At 43.4% G+C, this 18,293-nt stretch overlaps 1 protein-coding gene across 1 annotated transcript; it reads right to left on the reverse strand.

Annotated features, from left to right (window-relative positions):
• Nucleotides 1–617: 617 nt before the first annotated feature.
• tbx22 (T-box transcription factor 22) lies at nt 618–11,682 on the reverse strand. The gene is made up of 8 exons (XM_083785320.1): nt 11,281–11,682; nt 10,499–10,745; nt 9,609–9,710; nt 9,309–9,483; nt 5,465–5,629; nt 2,305–2,369; nt 1,961–2,046; nt 618–1,860 (listed from the first exon to the last, which is right to left on the reverse strand). The coding sequence occupies exons 1-8, from the start codon at nt 11,444–11,446 to the stop codon at nt 1,289–1,291; spliced, it is 1,578 nt and encodes a 525-aa protein (XP_083641446.1). The 5' UTR covers nt 11,447–11,682; the 3' UTR covers nt 618–1,288.
• Nucleotides 11,683–18,293: the final 6,611 nt, after the last annotated feature.

An 18,293-nucleotide genomic window follows, 5' to 3' on the forward strand; every position in this document is an offset into this window, starting at 1 on the left:
GACACACACACACACACACACACAGACCAGCCCTCTCTTAGTCCGGACAAACAGGCGGACACACACACACAGACCAACCCTCTCATAGACGGCTAGGGCTCCATTTTCGTCACCGCTAAACCCCTCATCCCTAAACTTATTTTCTTAATTTTTACTATTTTGAAAAACATTTTTGAATAGTTCAACTAGCCAATCTACATTGACACATTGTGAGCTTGTAGACTGGCCATTTTAGCTATTCAAAAATGTTTTGCAAAATAGTAAAAAAAATTAAAAAAAAGGCAAAGAAGTTTAGGGATAAGGGGTTTAGCGGTGACGAAAATGGAGCCCCTAGTCTCTGCAGAGCCTATACAGAGCTCTGCAGAGCCTTGTAAAAAACTAAAAAGCAGCTATATTGAACAGTTTTCAAATTCATCTGGGCTCCATTCCATTATGGCTCAGTCTATTGTACCTTATGTGAATTCACACTGAACATTTTAATGGGAATTAAGTGTAAGCTGCATGATTCCCTGAGGTACACAGAAGTTGAATTTGTTTGTTTCTGTATCTGTACACGGACGAACATCTTTCAAAATAACTTTGTCTGATACAACGCATATAGTATTGTTTTGTTTCTTTACTTAGAAATACAATGTACAGTATATTAATATGAATTCATCATGTAAAAATGTCTTCCCTTTCACTTTTCTTTACAAAATATGCATGTAAAAGAACTCATCCCTTTGATAAGCATCGTGTCAACTGAACAAACAGTTTAAAAATATTTTAAAAGAAATTGCTTTCTTGACACCAAGACAGCAATTTTTGTCTATCGACAATGCTTCGATTCATAATGTCTCTTGTCATCACATACCTCAGAATGTATAGCTGGTGTTCTTTGGTTAACGCCTTCACATCTTGTGAAATGGCAAAAGGGCTGTTGGTCTGAGAAGCTGGAGAGAGGCCCTACGTGTCCATCTGTTCATTTATTTTCACTCGTAACAGTCGTATAAGCCTGTTGGCTTTCGCTCATATATGGGCGCTTAGTGGAGAGTTGCTAACATCAAGGCTTCAGAATTGGTCTAAGCGTTGTTCAGCCCAACACCATATGTCCTCGCATGGTTTTGCAAAACAACATGTATCCCCACTCTCACAGTTCCCTGCTCATCACCAGCAGTATAGACTCCTCAGAGATGGCTTTATAGTCATTTCTTTCATTGTGAGTGGGACATTCGTTTTGGCAGCGGGTACTGGTTCAAGTTCAAGCGTATATACCGGAGGGACCCCGTGGCAGTGTTTGGCCGAGCTGTCAGAGGCAGTGGTTGGTGGTCGGGTGCCAGGGAGGCGGGCGGAGGAGACAGTTCGTGGTGTCCTCCACCAGCTTGGCGTGGCGGGACAGTGCCGCGAGGTGGGGGCTCAGGGGGAGGGTGTAGCGGTACAGACAGTACGGGCCGGCCGCCTCGGCCAGATGAGGGAGAAGGGATGAAGCGGGCCCCCGAGGGCTGAGGGGGCCCTGCAGGGGAATGAGGCACGTCGGGGAGGTCCCCACATGTGGCCCCTGCAGGAGACACGGGCCCCTGCACTGGGGGCCTTTCTTTCCCGGCAGCGCCGATAGGAACGGGAGGTCAGTCAGCGGGGAGAGGGGGAGAGGTAAGCCCCTCAATCTGTCCGCTCCCACCAAGGGGGAGCAGTAGGCTCTGCCGGCCAGAGGGGAGACGGCGGAGGCTTTGCCGTAGAGCGGGAGGCCGAGGGCGTGCAGACCGCCGGCGTCCTGGCACGAGAGCGACGAGAGGGAGTACGGGTGAGGAGGTGACAGAGAGGAGCCGGGGAGAAAGCCCTTCAGAGACGACGTCATGATGCTGGTCGGTGAACCCGGGGTCGCTGTTGGGGGAGACATCAAAAACAACCTGAATCACAGAGATATATATACGAGCCGCTATACTTTGTCTTCGAGCCAGCGAGTGTTGCTGCACACTAGTACCGTGAAGCTGCAGGGTGAACGGCTTGAAGTCCAGGCTGAGAGGGCTTCTCCATGGGTACGATTCCAACAGTCCATCTAATACCCCCCTACACACACACATGCACGCGCGCACACACACACACACAACACCCAAATAACATGTCAGTAATTAAAAATGTAAAACATTGCCTCTGAGAAGTGTGAAATTATGCACCACGTATACAGTTCAGCCTCAGTTGGAGGTTTTATGGCTGATCGAATTTCTCCCGACTTCAATCTTAAATCCCTTTGGGGTCTTTGCACTGTGTAGTGTGAGAAGTGTTGAAGTGCACCGGGGGCACATGGTTGATGGTTCTATAATGTACCTATTCCTCCCCGGGTCTCTGAAGCCCTTGGCGAACGGGTTCCGGTCGATCTTCAGCTTGGTTATCTGGCCAGGGGGAGAGGGAAGGAGAGAGAGAGAGAGAGGGGGGGGGAACATACGTGGCTTTAGAAAGAGCTTGTCAACCAGTGACCTGTAAAGCTAACAATGAGCTCAGCTTTATGGGAGCGCGTGGGGCTATGCAGACCTGTCCCTCGGGGACTACATCTCCCAGCAGCACCCAGGGCGGGCAGCCATGTCAAACAGGGTTCTTGGAGCACGGTGCTCGGGCCTCCGACGTTTATATGGTGCTTTAATGGCCGTGGAGTCCCGCAGGCAGCCCGAGTCACAGGCCGTTACTGCGTTTCAGTAATAATACGTTCACTGGTCGTAAACTGGACCCTGATGAAAAGAGCTGCCAGTCCCTCGAGAGGGCTCTGTTACTGAAGCAATGGCTGCCAACAGTGGGGTCAGCTACCCCGTACACACACACGCACACACTCTCTCCAATCTCTGCTTCGCTCTCTTTCTGAAACCTCAGCAACCAGCAGAGAGATCTCGGTCAGGCCAAACGTAATTTACGATTTAGCCGAGACCACAGCGAAGTCACCCTCAACACTTTCACGAGCTGGAGATTAAAACTTATTTTTTTTTCCCTTCCCTTTAACGTGAGGTCACTCCAGTCCGTGTTTAGTGACAGAATCATCATCATAAAATAAATACACTGAGAGAGAGAGTGTTGGAGGCTTTGCGCCATTAAGTTGCTCAAAACCACCGGAGATCAGCTTTCTGGATGGTTCTGCCATGGAGAGCATTAGAAATATAGTTCGAAACTTTTTTACGGCTATTATTAATCGTTTTTATTTTGGGGTAACAAAAACGGCAATACATACCAGCAACTAACCAGAGGCACAACAAACCTCATCTCACTAGTTGAAATACATTAAGGCTGTGGTTCTCAACCAGTGGAGAGGGGGTTCCAGCCAGGTGCGGTCCCCAGCTAAATGATGGAGAGTTGGTAACCAAATGGACCATTTTAGAGAGATCTGCAGGCTTGGGCGAGTCCTCGAGTCCTCGAGTCCCGAGCCTGTCTTTGTCTTCCCCCCATCTCTCGCCCCCTTTCCTGTCTAATTACCGTTAATACCGTACCCCATCAATAAAGGCAAAAACGCCCCCAAAACAATATATCTTTAAAAGAGATCTGCAAAATGAAACCAAATGGACCCTTACGGATGCTTTTTGGTTTAATGTTTATCCCCTCAAGAGTTACATTATTGTTAAACATCTGCATTACTTAATTTACAAGAAGTCTATACAATTACAGAATGTAGAGTATTTTGATCGTTTGCCTGTTATCTCTCCATGGTGTCAGCATCAATACAGCATGGGCTCGTGGACAGAATCTAATCCAACGACAACAACATATTCAATCTAAGTTTTGGGTCCTTTGGCATGAAAATGGTTGAAAACCACTGCGTTAAAGACGTATAGGGACATTTCTTAACCCATTCTGACCTGAGATCAGATTCTATAAACGTCGTCTACATCCTGACAGTTTTCTGATAAAGCTATGTTTCTATGTCAGTCGTTCTTCGATTTTTCAAAAATAGCAGACCTACAAGCTCGTATCGCGCCACTCGGTGGCGCGATATGAGCTTGTAGATCTGCTATTTTTCAATAGCTAAAGCACGACATGATGCCAACACCAAAATGGGTGCCCGGTCAGAATGGGTTAATATATGGGCATATCTAACACTAAAAGTCTATGCCAAAACAATGGGAACATTTCCATCTTTGTGTATTTTTATATCAAAAGTCCATAAGAATTCTAATTGAATTACTTCCTTTGAACGAAAACGTGATACGTGATGACGTGTCGAGTCCTGCATGAGAATTGCAGGTGATTTCATTCACCTGGTTGATTCCTACAACACAGCTGGTTTTGATTACAGAACTTTACAGAACTTTTGTTATACTGCGCTAAAGAAAATCTAATCAAATCAACTTCTCGGTTTTAATCTCATTCAAGCTCACAGACAGTGTGTTACTCGTTTTAAACGTAATCATCACGCTAAAATATGTATCTGAAATCATTATAGGTTAGAAATAATCCATGAGCTTTGCTGCCCATCTCTCTGTGAATGAATGAATAAAAAACAATAACAAAACAAAAACAAAACATAAACAAACTCAACGCAGGCGTCGCGCCACGCACATCAGGCACATGTAGCGGAGCTATACGTCCCATACCCTGAAGGGATGTGACATACTGATTGGTTCAAAACACACACAACTTAAAAATAGAATGCTCCAAAAAAAACATTGCACCGCGTCTTTAAATTATGACATAGGCCTACAACACAGACAAAAATGGTGGTTAATTTATCAGTGGGTCTTTGGCGTGGTTCCCAAACCTTTTAGCTCATGACCCAACAGGGACATTTGCCCGTGACCCAAACTCGTGAAAATATCAGATCTACAAGCTCACATCATCACGCTGTGTGCTCGTGGATCGGCTATTGTTTTCATGGAGTGAATTGCTAGACTAGATTTTATTCTCAAGTTTCTTGTAGCCTATAATACTGCATGGTCAAATACTAAGTCAAATATTGTGCAGTCATAACTGTAACAAGAGAAGAGAAAAATGATGAATGCAATGTGTGTGTGTGCAAAGGCAGCATGCGTTTGTGTGGGTACAACTGATTCAGCCCGCAAGTCAAAAATTGCCCATTCAGGCCTGTGACCCTAAATGAGCACGTGTAAGATTTAGGTGCTACTGTATATAGCCCCTATGATTACGAGCCAAAGAACCACTTTCAATGCAACCATTTTTGTTTGCCGTGCACTGCGTGGAGTCTCCAGATCCTATGACATCCCAATCCAGTGTTTATACAGTCAAATCTGTACATTTAACTTGGAGAGTGTAAACGTGGACCCATAACCATCACAGCTCGACGTGGACGTTTAGTGCTCAAATAATTGTAGTGGAGTAAAAGTACAATATTTGGGTCTGAGATGTAGTGGGGTAGAATTAGAAATTGGAGATGTTCCAGTAAAGTATATACCTCAAAATCTTACTCAAGTACAGTACTAAGTCGTAAATGCATCCTCAGTTACTTTCCACCACTGTATATTATTGGTGTGCAAAATCAGGCTTTCTATACCTGTTGGTTCTGATAGGCGGTGACGGTGGTGAACTCAGTCTCTGGGAAGGAGAAGCTGTGGACCCCCTCGGCCGGCAGGGACTGGATCTGGGACAGGTCCATGCGCGGGTCGTGACGGATGACGTGAACCCGCGGCTTGTACTTGTGCATGGACTGGAGGATGACCTGAACGGAGAGAATGACAGCTCTGTTATTCACCACCCGAGGTATACTACTGTGTACACACTGTAATCCCTAATCTTATTGTAATGACTGTAACCAATCTGTATGATGCCGTATGTTGATACGATAGAATTAGCACATCTGCAGTGGTTGGAGGTGCAGGTCTCCCGTCTCCCTATACTCTTCCTTTGGGATATTTACTGTCGACCCTGGTGTCACGTACAGTATAGCCTCGTTTCCAGCCTTACTCATCTGCGAAGAGAAAAGCCTGCTTACGACCTATAAAGGCAGAGAGTGTTCTGCCGGAAGTGTCGGACCAGAATATCCGTCGGATGTTATTTCCCCCGGATACTCGTTTCATTCACGGAGAATGTAAACGGATTTGTAAAGCGTCAAAATAATTTCCTTGGGCGGTATAATTCCGCCAAAATGCCACTAAAGGTGTTTGCACACACGTTTTTTTTGGAAAACCCCGATGGAGAAACGCAGCTAAAAATCTGAAAAACGCGCTCTGTGTGCACCGTGCAGCAACCTTAATTCTGTTAAACCACTCAACCGGCTATAGGTCTTGCCCAGCGTGGGTGTCAGGACACCTACTGGTTGACAAGAAGATCATAGTCTCGATATCTACTCTGGCCAAGCGGGGACTCTGTCTCATTTGGGTTCGAATCCCAGGATATAAACGGTATGGATTACAGCCAGTGTAAAAATGGAACGAGAAGAAACTGTAAGGGGAAAATGGACCAATAAGTGTCCATAATTGTTACTCATCCCTTTGGACCCGTACAGGACCGTCTGGATCCATTTCTATGCAACTTTTTCAAAGCCATGAAGCGTACACCTACACAATAAAATGTGTAGGTGTTCATTTAAGCTTTGGGAGGTCACTCACAAACTGACCGAAATTGACCTGTCGGGGTCAGAATGCATCTGTATCCATTTGGACCCTTACGCGTCCTTTAATTCAACTTTAGGGGTCATTTGGGTCCAGTTTCTGAGTACATTTCATGCCTATTTCTTAAACGACATATATACTGTAACAGTGTGGTAACATGTAACATTGAATATGGTCAAATGCTCACTGGAGCCCACATGCGAGAAGACTTTGTGACTGCCACACAACTACTGTATCTTTAGATAATGTTAGCCATCTGTCCTATAAGAATTATGAATATGAACTTAATCTGCTCAGTTTACACTTACAGTAGCCTATTTGAACAAGAACTGTTGCAAAACGTCATTCCTAATCGATATTTATCTTACAAACATAATAACACAGTAACCCTCACACACAAACCACCGCCTCTCTTAAGTTCTCTCAAAGTGCCTTTGTCACATTAAAGCAAACAATAAACAATGAGATGCCAACTTCAAGACTCATCATCGTGATCATACAGAATGCAGTCAATCTTCATATACATCCTAAAATCATTACATTACAATTACACCCCACAACGTCTTTCTCTCTAAATTACACAGTGAGTTGCATGTGTAAAAATCCTCCGTGTTTATTTAACTCAAGGCACTCTCACAGGGTCACGTTAAGACTAAGAACTTGTGCAGTGCAGTTGAAGAGGAATTCATACTGGGAGCCAATGTTTTTTCTTGCTGGGTGCTTTTGTGGTGTTGCTGTCCTCACATCTGTTCCAGTTGTGTGTGTGTGTGTTCTTCCGTTTCATATAGTGGACTCATCCGTTCCATTGCAGAGTGTAATGGCTGGACAGTGCATGCGTGTTTAGGATGTTTGGTTGCTCAGTGTAGCGTGCAACAGAATCACAACAGTTTCGCATATAGCGTTGCACTGCATGATTGTTCTGGTTCTCAGCCTTTTCGGGATAAATAATCATTATTTGATTACCCTGACAAGCTGGAATTCTATTTTAAAAATTGTTGCCCATGTTTGACCTTTTTTTTATTGAAGTTTGTTTGTCACTTTTGGTGCAGTAATGGTCTTGTTTCTTATTTTGTTTCATTTTAGAGTTGTTAAAAAGGTCTTAAAAGTCCATAAATTGTCACAAATGTGCAGATATTGTATACACTTATATGATATATATGTATGTATGTTGTATGTTGGTTTACTGTTGAGTGAGAAAACAATTTTGCACATTAAGCAAATCATCTGGGAACCCGAAGTCATTTGGGGACCACTGCAGAGGTCTATAACTCTAGCTTAGCTATAGTGTTTAATGCATGTTGACCCCTCTGAAACTCTATATATTTTTGTGTTGTTGTTTTTTTGTTTTTTTTAACCTACATCAGTTTTGTAAAAGACATATTGTAGTCTGTATATAGCATTTTAGTTTCAGGTTTAGTTAGTTACTTAGTTACTTAGTTAGTTTAATTTATTGTCCACGTGTGGAACTTTGTCTTCGGTCTCAACAACAGTAAAAAAACAAACAGTTACAACAACAGCAACAACACTTACACAATTATTTTCTCATGGCTAAAAAGTGCAGGACAACAGTTGCAAATACATTGGAAAATCAACAAATATAGCGAGACATGGTATCATTTAGTGCCTTAATGGCATTTGGGATGAAGGATTTTTTTTTTATTGTTACGGTTAGATTTTGGTACTTTGTACCGTCTACCAGAGGGAAGTAGTTCGAAAACCCTGCAGAGTGGATGAGAGGAGGTCGTTTGCTATATTGACAGCTTTTTTACGAAGTACCTCCTTGTAGATATACAGCCTAATTGTTTCTGTCTCTTCCCAATGATTTTTTAGGCTAGGTTCACTATTCGCTGCAGCTTGCTTTTTCCTGTTACATTAACATTGCCATACCACATTACCATGTTAAAAGTCAAGATTCCCTCTATCAGGTTTTTATAGACTGTTGCCATGATATGCTTGCTCACTCTAAAGGAGTTGAGCTTGCGTAGGTGGAGGCGTTGGTTACAAGTTTTTAAAATATGGTCAGTATTTTCACAGAAATTGAGTTTGCTGTCAATAATATATGTGCCTAAGTATTTAAAATTGTCTACTACCTCCACTATTTGTCCACCAATTGTAATGGACTGTTCAGGTTCCGTTTTACTTTTATTTGAAAATAATTAAAGTATGTGGCATATGACTAAACTCTTCTAAATAACATGATTGCCCACACAAGTACATAAACACTGTAAAATCCAGCGTATTAATTTAACTATAACAACAAAGTGAACAAAATTGACCCATAAGCTGTCCCTTTTACACTCAGAGTTAAATAACACTTCTTCATGCATTCAACTTTTTTTGTGTGGTTAAAGTTAACTGAATTATCAAATTGCAGGGGCTACCAGGTCTCATCTTTGAAACCAAAATGTGTTCATTTAACTCAACAAATGTCAATTGGCTGTTATAGTTGTTTATTTTTTATTGTCTTCTCTTTTTATCCTCCTTGTAAATTGTAATCTATAGTTTAAATTGTTTTACATTTCGACTTGACTATAGTGCAAATTTATAGTGCAAATCACCTATATTAAGCTTTGTTTGCAAAAAGTGCATGCAATATCAATTGAAATATTGTTATATAATATTATAAATTGTCACATTAACACAGTATATAAATCCTCAATGTGAATGTATCCATTTCATAGACTCGGAGTTACATGCGCACACTGAGGATTTGACTGTGGTGTACTGTATACAGCCAATAAAAACAGATGCTTGATATATGTTTGAATGCATGTCGACACAACATACGTGGCCCTTGTCGTCCATCTCGTTGTTGGTGAGTTTGACCCGGTCGAAGCTGATGACCTGTCGCATCCACGTCTCTCCAGCGCACGGCGAGTCCGGGTGCACGTAGAGCCGCGGAGAGATGCACGAGTGGTCCGTGTTCCCTGCCACCATCCACTGGGAGCTGTGGTACACGTACCTGTCACAGTGGTGCACGGTTAATGATAATAAGGCAACGTTGAACACACGCACACACACACACACACACACGTGACACACACACACACACACACACACACACACACACTGCACACACACACACACCTGTATCGTTTGGAGTCCACGGGCATGACGTCCATGGCGACGTAATACTGCTGGCACGGGTCCAGATTACGCACCTTGACGCGCACCGACGGAAACATTCTCCTGAAGATATGCCATAAATGTATAACAAATTCACATTCACATGCATAACCTCTATACAAAAAGATCATATAAATGTTCAAATGAGAAAAGAATATATATATAGGCGGCTGGTCAATGTTAAAATCAAAATCAGTTTATTGACCCGAGTATATTTTATATCTTTATATCTTCGAGTCCATATGACAAGCACAACATTACAAATATCACAAACATAATGAATCGAAACGAATAAAAATACCAAGAAATCCGACGACAGCAGACTATAGGCCTATAAGTGATATGTAGGCTACTTTATTGGCTCCATATAAAGCCCCATGGCAGACATATTTACAAGACGAAATATGAGTCCAATACCGCTGTGGTCATACTATAGCAGTGGATGGTGCAATTATGTTTAATACGGTGCATTTGCAGGACATTAAGGTCTATAATATATTTTTGAGGCAACCAACAGTGAACAGGTCTGTCAATGTAAAAAATGAAAAGGATTATATTTTAATTCGTCACATTTAATTGAGATAATAGCATATTGTTGTGTTCCTCAAAGTGCGCGGAAATTTACACGTGTGCATATTTAAATTATTTCTCATACGGATTTATTTTTAAAATCTAATCAAGAAAAAAGCAGAATGGTCGTCTTTTTGATGCAGCCAACATTGGCCTTAATTGGCAAATCATAATAGCCTATAGGCCTACTTAAAATGTCTTCTGATGCTATTTGATTATTTGGTCACGTTATCATCCTGTTGGTTGTATAGGCCTTATATACAACATGTTTTGTAGCCTACCTGCCAGCCTTGGTGATAATCATTTCGGTCCCGATTTCATAGAATCTGTTCCACAGCTCAGAACCTTGCAGCTCCACCCGGACATCGCTGCCTTCTTTACCCGGGCAACAGTCACTTTCCCCCGGCCTCCTCACCTCGCCATCCCCGGCTCTGCGCGGGTTTCTGCCCGAGTCAGAGCCGCTATCTTCTGGACTCTTCAGTGCTGGACTTGCTTTCTTTCTCAACCTGACCGGATAGTCCTGCGGGCCTAAAATAATTAGGTAAATAAGTTTAATAATAAGCCTACATAAGATGAGTTGAACATGAGTTTCTGTAGCAGCAGACGCAGTTATGATTATTAGGTATGGCCAATATTACTTTAAGGTCCATTTATAAGTATTATAAAAAATATTGTTAGGCCTAAAAGGAAAATATTTGGAAGCCATAATATTATAGGCACATAGGTTTCCTCGATCGGAAGGCTATATGTCAAATGTATTTAGACTAGTAGGCCATATTAGCCGAATCAAACCTATTTATTATGCAAAAAATAATTGTGCCTATAAATTGGTAAACTTCAGCCCGTCATTATTATGTGGCTGCTATGTGCCTATTTTCTTTCCAAGTTTGTGCGTAACATTTTTCGGAGCAAAACAAACCAGAGCAGTGTCATTAAAACATTCTCCTATATATAAATGCTGACACCTCACTGTGTTTATAGTTCTTGCGTGCTGTCGCCAGTCTGACACACCAACAGCTCATTCAGCTGTGCTCCAAAGAAAACCCCTAAAAGTCGCACCCACCGTTGTCTTCCGTGTCGCTGGTCAAAGTGCTGCTGTCGCTCCCGGTGTCTCCCGGAGAACTCGTGCTGTCCTGTCCGTCCGACGACACTTTGACGCGCTTGCTGCAGGGCTTGCCGACCAGCGCCTCCACGGAGAACGCGTGGGCCCGTGAGCTCAGACCCTGCATCTTTGCGCGAGACGAGACGAGGCTATGTAGGCTCCTTTTCTGCGTCGTCTCCGTCCGAACTCGCTCTCTGAGGTCCAGCAGCGTCCCTGCCGTCCCACCTCATCCCATCCCAGCCCAACTGTATGGGGCGCGTATGAGGGAAATAACCAACTAATTGGCCCGGCGGTGCGTCCCCATGTCTCCGCTGTCCAGACGCGTGTCTTCACCCAGAGCCTTGATTGTTGACGTCCCTGTGATATTTCCTCTCTCTCTCTCTCTCTCTCTCTCTCTCTCTCTCTCTCTCTCTCTCTCTCTCTCTCTCTCTCTCTCTCCAAGAGGACTTGTTCTGTGTGACGCGCACTGAGAGAGAGAGAGGGAGAGGGAGAGGGAGAGGGAGAGGGAGAGGGAGAGGGAGAGGGAGGGCTCAGGGCAGAGAGAAACGGGCATTCCTCCCTAAAAGGCCCACTTCATCATCCCAGAAGTCCCTGCACAGCATCCAGAAACAGCCAGAGAGCACTTCAGTATCTCATCTCATGCCCATGCCTACTTGTCTTTTAGAGAAGAACACATCTCCAAGATTATGCGTAATCTTTCAGTTTACTTTGTTGGTCATTGCTGCTGGCTGCTGTTGTTGAGACATATAGGCCAAATAGGGGCGGGGGGGGGGGGGGGGGCGTTGGTCCTCTTGTTTCAATTCAAAAGCTTTTACTTTTGCTTTTATATTTACTTCAGCCTATTACTCTGAACATATTTTTGTTTTTATCTCCATCAGATTTACTCCAAATAAAATGAGGAACCATGCACATGCAGTTTTTTAATGGGATCATAACCTGGAAGACTATTCAAAAACATTAATAGGATTATAATTGTGTTATGGTTCATAATTTTTTTTTTAATCGGGTCAGTTTTAAGGGTCTTCTTTTATAACTCAATTGTATAGGCTATAGTTCAGGCTCAGCAGAAGCAAAGCTGTTTGACAGACCTGCGTCTTTTCCATATAGGATATAGCCCACCACCACGTTATCTATTTAAAACTCTACGCTTGAACATGTAAAGAGAGGAAAGTCAAGCACTGTCAAGGCACAAATATTTGGCTCCGTTTTTAACCCGGACCATCTGGAAACACACAATATATATCCATGAAACGCGCTCCTTTTCGGTCGAAGCTAACATTTCCTATATTAATTTGAAGACTTTTCCGTAAAACGCTCTCTGCCGTCTCCCGTTTCCCCCTCCCTCCCCTCCCCGGTGCGGTGCTGCGTGGTGCCCGGTGCTCGCCCGTCTGGTTCTTATAAGAACGCGGCCTGGTAATGACAGCTCGGGATTATTACATTACCGCTTCGACATGAAATGGATCCGTTTTACACAAATAAAGGTCGAGCGGAGGCTTATTAAAAATGTTTTTTAATCACAATGATATAATTGCATCTGAAGAGAAAACAAATGAGAGTGGTGTTTACGGCGCGCTTGGTTTGGCCCCTGATGGAAACCTCCGGGGCGGCGGGACTGACAACGGGGCGCGGAAACCCGAGAAAGTATGACCGACTGGAATCATATGTTCTCTCCGCTGTCATCGGAATCTGTTGTTTAGGGACCTCGCCTGAGATGTTTATTCGTTTCTAAATTGTTGTTTTCTTTCAATAGATTACTGTGACAAAGTGCATCAGTGCAGCAAGACGCCTGGTCGGTTTTAAAAAACCGTGAGGATAAAAGCTCGGCGCAAAATGGAACGCCTGTCTCTTCTTATATTTCGCTGCTGTGCAGCCAGGCAGAAACCTCATATCTCCATATTTGAACTTGTTTATGTTTTTCGTAAATGAATGCCCTATACTTACAGACTCAATCAAAAGTATATAGTAGAAAAAATAGGCCATTTTGAATTGGAATCCTGAAAACACGTAGCCTATATAACCGTTTTTGAAATTGGACGTAATATGAGGTTGCTGCAGTGATAAAAAAAATAATCTAAAGGAATTTGGAAAAGCCTAAAATGTTTTCCACGCGTGCAAAGAGTGTAAAGTCACTGGGCATTGTGCTTATTTGAACCTCAGTGTTGCATGGGCAGTATAGCCTATAGCCTATAGGGCAGCATCATAACTCTTGGTGTTGGATTATGTGGCTGTCACATGAGCGATAACCGTGCAGGGAAGTGATAAAACCAAACAGGAAGCCCTCTTATTCTTGTTTTATGATTCTTAAATCCAACACAAATCTGGATTTGTCTGATTCGGGGCTTGTTTGGCACAGGTGTTTCCTCTTATTAAGCCACAGTGTGTGCGCTTTGGCGGAAACACGAAACTCAAATCCAATTTAGCGCGGCCTCGGGTTTCCATCAGTTCGGAAGTTTGATGATAATTTGCAATTACGGTTTTCCGGTCATTTTCAGCTTTAAAGGGGCTCCTCTCACACGCGCTCCCTCCCTGGGCGTGTCCAACCGCTAATTAATGTTTATTGGCCAATCACTGCAGGATCCCAGATGAAACGTCACGGTCCTGAATTGCCAGAGAAAGTTGAATGGATGGAGCGCCATCATGCACTCCTCCATGGATTTAGTTTTACCACCTCTAATTCTGTTCATGTTGAAGTAGCTGACAAGTCTGTTTGCTAACGCCATGTTATACAATATGGCTTCGTAAATTAAAAATCAGGTTTTCTATGTTTCCATTCAAGTTCCTGGTCTGTTCACTGTGTCATTGGTTTTTCCTCTTGAGTTGATGATTGGCAGTTTGTGTGTGTGTGTGTGTGTGTGTGTGTGTGTGTGTGTGTGTGTGTGTGTGTGCGCGCGCGTGTGCGTGCGCTCATGTGAGTGTGCATGTGTGCACTGCAGGCTGGTGCCCAAAGAGTAATCATGTCCAGCCGTGCTCCCAGAGCTATAGTGCGCGTGCGCGCGTGTGTATGACAGTTTGTGCGTGCGTGCGCGCTTGTGTGTGTGTGTGCGCGCGCGCGCGCGTGCGTGTGTGTTTATAAAGAGGGCTGGCTGTCTGTTGCTCGGGGCTGAGTGGATGTGACGTCCCCCTGATGGTTTGTTTTAAGTTGAATTCTGATGCCGAGCTGTTGGTATACTGTGTGTGTGTGTGTGTGTGTGTGTGTGTGTGTGCGCGCGCGCGCACGCGTGCGTGCACGTGTGCGTACAGTGCGTGTGTGCTGCGCATGTGAAGGTTATTCTGGGCATGTGCTGCCAGAGCGGATGCCCATTCGCTGCCAAACGTCAAACTCCCATGCAGCAGCCCTCCAGTCCACAGAGAAGCCTTGCAGCTCTTAGTGTCCCGATATATAACTTTATAAACACTTAATGTTAGCCTACTGAAGCTCACAGGGCTCTGCATGCCCATGAATGAATGGAAGCATCGTGTGCACGGGCGGCCAGGGTGGCCCAAGGCTGTGTGTGTGTGTGTGTGTGTGTGTGTGTGTGTGTGTGTGTGTGTGTGTGTGTGCACGTGTGTGTGTGTGTGTGTGTGTGCAGTGTGTGTGTGTGTGTGTGTGTGTGTGTGTGTGTGTGTGTGTGTGTGTGTGTGTGTGTGTGTACTGTGTGTGTGCACGTGTGTGCGTGTGCAGTCACTACTCACACAGAGACGATGGTGCTAATCGTTCCTGATCTATCCTCTAATTTAGAATGAAACCAGTGATTACTGTTTGTTCATGAATCTTAACCACTTAAGCCCTATATACTTCATTGTACACAGAATACCCAAAATAGATAATCTGCACGTATACACAAAGGTCGCATTGTTTTATGCATTGCGAGCTTGCAGATTGTAGAAAATTTCAAGAAATTCTTTGATATTTGTTTTTACCAATATGGGGATGGCAGATATAGAAAGTGGCGCTGGCTATACCATCATCAGACTGTTGAACGAGGTCTGATCACCGCATGTGATGTCACCAGGCAGGCAGGCCTGTCAACTGGAAGCTAATTCCCTTTAGAGTTAGTCCTCCCTTCATGTGGATCTGTTCCTCTATATGGAGTCTATGCAGAGTGCAGACTTGTCTTTCCCTCATGTGGACCTGCCATGTGAATTTGTATGTGTGAATTGTTTGCCCATGCGTGTAGACCAGTGGTTCCCAAAGTGGGGTCCGGGGACCCCCAGGGGTCCTTGAGGGAGTTCCATGGGGTCCCCAGCTAAATGATAGGAACCAAATGGACGCAGAGAGTGAATCAGAGAGTTACATTAACTTTGATTTTACAATATAAATTGGGGGTCTCAGAGATAGAAATGCCATTAAATATGAGGTACCGTATAGCCTATAATTCAGGTAAAACTGCAGGGGGGCCCTTGAAATGAAAATGGTTGAAAATCACTGCTAGAGCCATAAAACATTCTCTTATGGGGGTCCTCCTTGGCATATATCTTCAAAGGGGGGGGTCCGCAGGCTAATGATGAGTATCATTGTGGGGGTTCTTGACATGAAAAGGTTTGGGAACCACTGGTGTAGACTGTAGACTATACCTTTCTATGCGTGCTGCTAATGTCTATAATCTCATGTACAGTATACTAGGGCTATAACTAGGCTACCTGCTGCATGGACCTAAGGATGTGTTACCACCTTTACACCTCATGTTTAAGCTCAAGTACATACATACTGTATCTGCTGGTTTCATGCTATGTGTATCTAGAGTTGGGCAAGACAGCTTTTTCTGTCAATGGCCCAACCTCATGGAATGAACTCCAAAACTCTTTAAAACTGAGCTCCCTGCCATCGTCATTTCGAAGGAATGCTCCGGAATATTTTACACCGTGATTGCTCCTGCTTCAATTGTTGTTCTTATATAAAGTTCCTTTGTAATTTACCCTGATTTATAATGTTGTGTTTGACGTATTGTTGACTGTTGACTGTATTTGTGTGTATTGTAACCTCGGCTACGTTGAAAATGAGGGCTTGCCCTCAACTGTATTTCCGAGTATAAATAAAGGTGAGAAAGAAAGAAAGAAAGAAAGAAAGAAAGAAAGAAAGAAAGAAAGAAGACATCTTGAGTACACATAGGACAGGACATATAGGACTTAAAGGAGAATTCCATACTAAAAGGCTTTCTTACCTTTCTTTGTATTGTTACGTCCCCATCAAAGAGGTCCAGGTGTTATTTTGTGCAAAAGCTCCTTATTGGCTATTTCCCCTACCATAAGCCCTAAATTAATTGCATTGAATTGAATGTATGGGGTGTTGTGCTAATTCGCTTATTTCCATTGAAATAAGTAGTAAAGTGTGCCGCTTGGGTTATTATTTACATTATGAATAGAGGATATATACAAAAAATATATAATTTTGAGCGATGGAAATAAGAGAATTAGCACAACACCCCATACATCCCATTCAATTCAATGCAATTAATTTAGGGCTTATGGTAGGGGAAATAGCCAATAAGGAGCTTTTGCACAAAATAACACCTGGACCTCTTTGATGGGGACGTAACAACTACAAAGAAAGGTAAGAAAGCCTTTTAGTATGGAATTCTCCTTTAAGCTATAGCACTAGTTGGCACTAGTTTGCTGTCCAATTCATTTTTGTTTTTGCTACAAGAGAGAGACCTTTAGAGAGGTTTAAGTCAATCATACTTTGTCTGTTTATAGCCACAGTAGTTGGCTCCAGGTGCCACATTTTGAATGTAGTAATGTTCAGCAACTATAAGATAAAAGACAATAAATATTTTCATGCTAAAGATAATTGTGATCTCAATTCTTGTGGAGGAAAGGATCGAGATTCACATTTGAGCAAGAATCGTGCAGCACTAATACAAAGTACGTACAGTGCGTGCAGTGAAATGTTTATCCTGTTGTTTTTACCTGGGTCCGTGCTTATTCTGCTGTTATTTCGCACTTTGACATCTAACCATCACACTGTACAATTGAATAAATGGGTCTCTCTCCTGATTGGAAGAAATTTGGGTCCCACCTAAAAATGTCTTTTATGTTTACTAAAGCAGTGGTTCTCAACCTTTTCAGGCCGTGACCCCCATTTTTGAACTGGGGACCCCCCCCCCCCCTCTGAGCTTGTATAGATCATCTATTTTCACAATGTTTGTCTCTTTCTCATAATTATTTGTAAATTCTAGCCAATGTTTGACCAATTCTTATAGTATAGCTTGTTGGTTACTTTTGATTTAGTAATGATCTTTTTCTTTTCTTTTCTTTTCTTCCTTCCTTCCTTATGGTCTCGACCCACAGGTTTAGAAGCACTGTACTAAGGAGCTGGAGAGCCGTGAGACTCCTGTTAACAAAACACCTTTCGTGGATATATATGTGTATACCGGGTAGCTCAGTCGGTAGAGCTCTATACCTCAACCCCAAGGTCATGATGGGTCAGATCCCGTTCATCGCCAACTCAGCTGTAGGTGTAGCGCTCCTCCTCAGCAATATAGCATAATATCACTGCATATAAGATATTTTGAGATTATTTTATTTACCCAGGGAAGTAGCCGAGCACAGGTACACAGCAACACCCTGCACATAGAAAGACACACACACACACACACACACACACACACACACACACACACACACACACACACACACACACACACACACACACACACACACACACACTAAAACCTGGGAGCTGACCAGTACAACCACAGTCTTATACTGCTTATACTAAGCAGCTCCAGGGGGAGCAGTTGGGGGTTCAGTGCCTTGCTCAAGGGCACTTCAGCGGTGTTGGGTGAGTGATGACAATCACTTCCCCACACAGATTTTTCCTGCCCGTCCGGGGAATCGAACCGGCAACCTTTCGGCAACAAGTGCGCTCCTCTAACCCTTAGGTCACTGCTGCCCCATATAAGATATTTTCAGTTTGTACCTATACTACCATTTTGATTTGATTTGATTTATTTAGAAAAGCAATCACAATACAGCATTATAATCAGCGATCCAAG

The sequence above is a fragment of the Protomyctophum parallelum genome, assembly GCF_964188405.1.
Source record: "Protomyctophum parallelum genome assembly, chromosome: 16".
Lineage (NCBI taxonomy): Eukaryota > Metazoa > Chordata > Actinopteri > Myctophiformes > Myctophidae > Protomyctophum > Protomyctophum parallelum.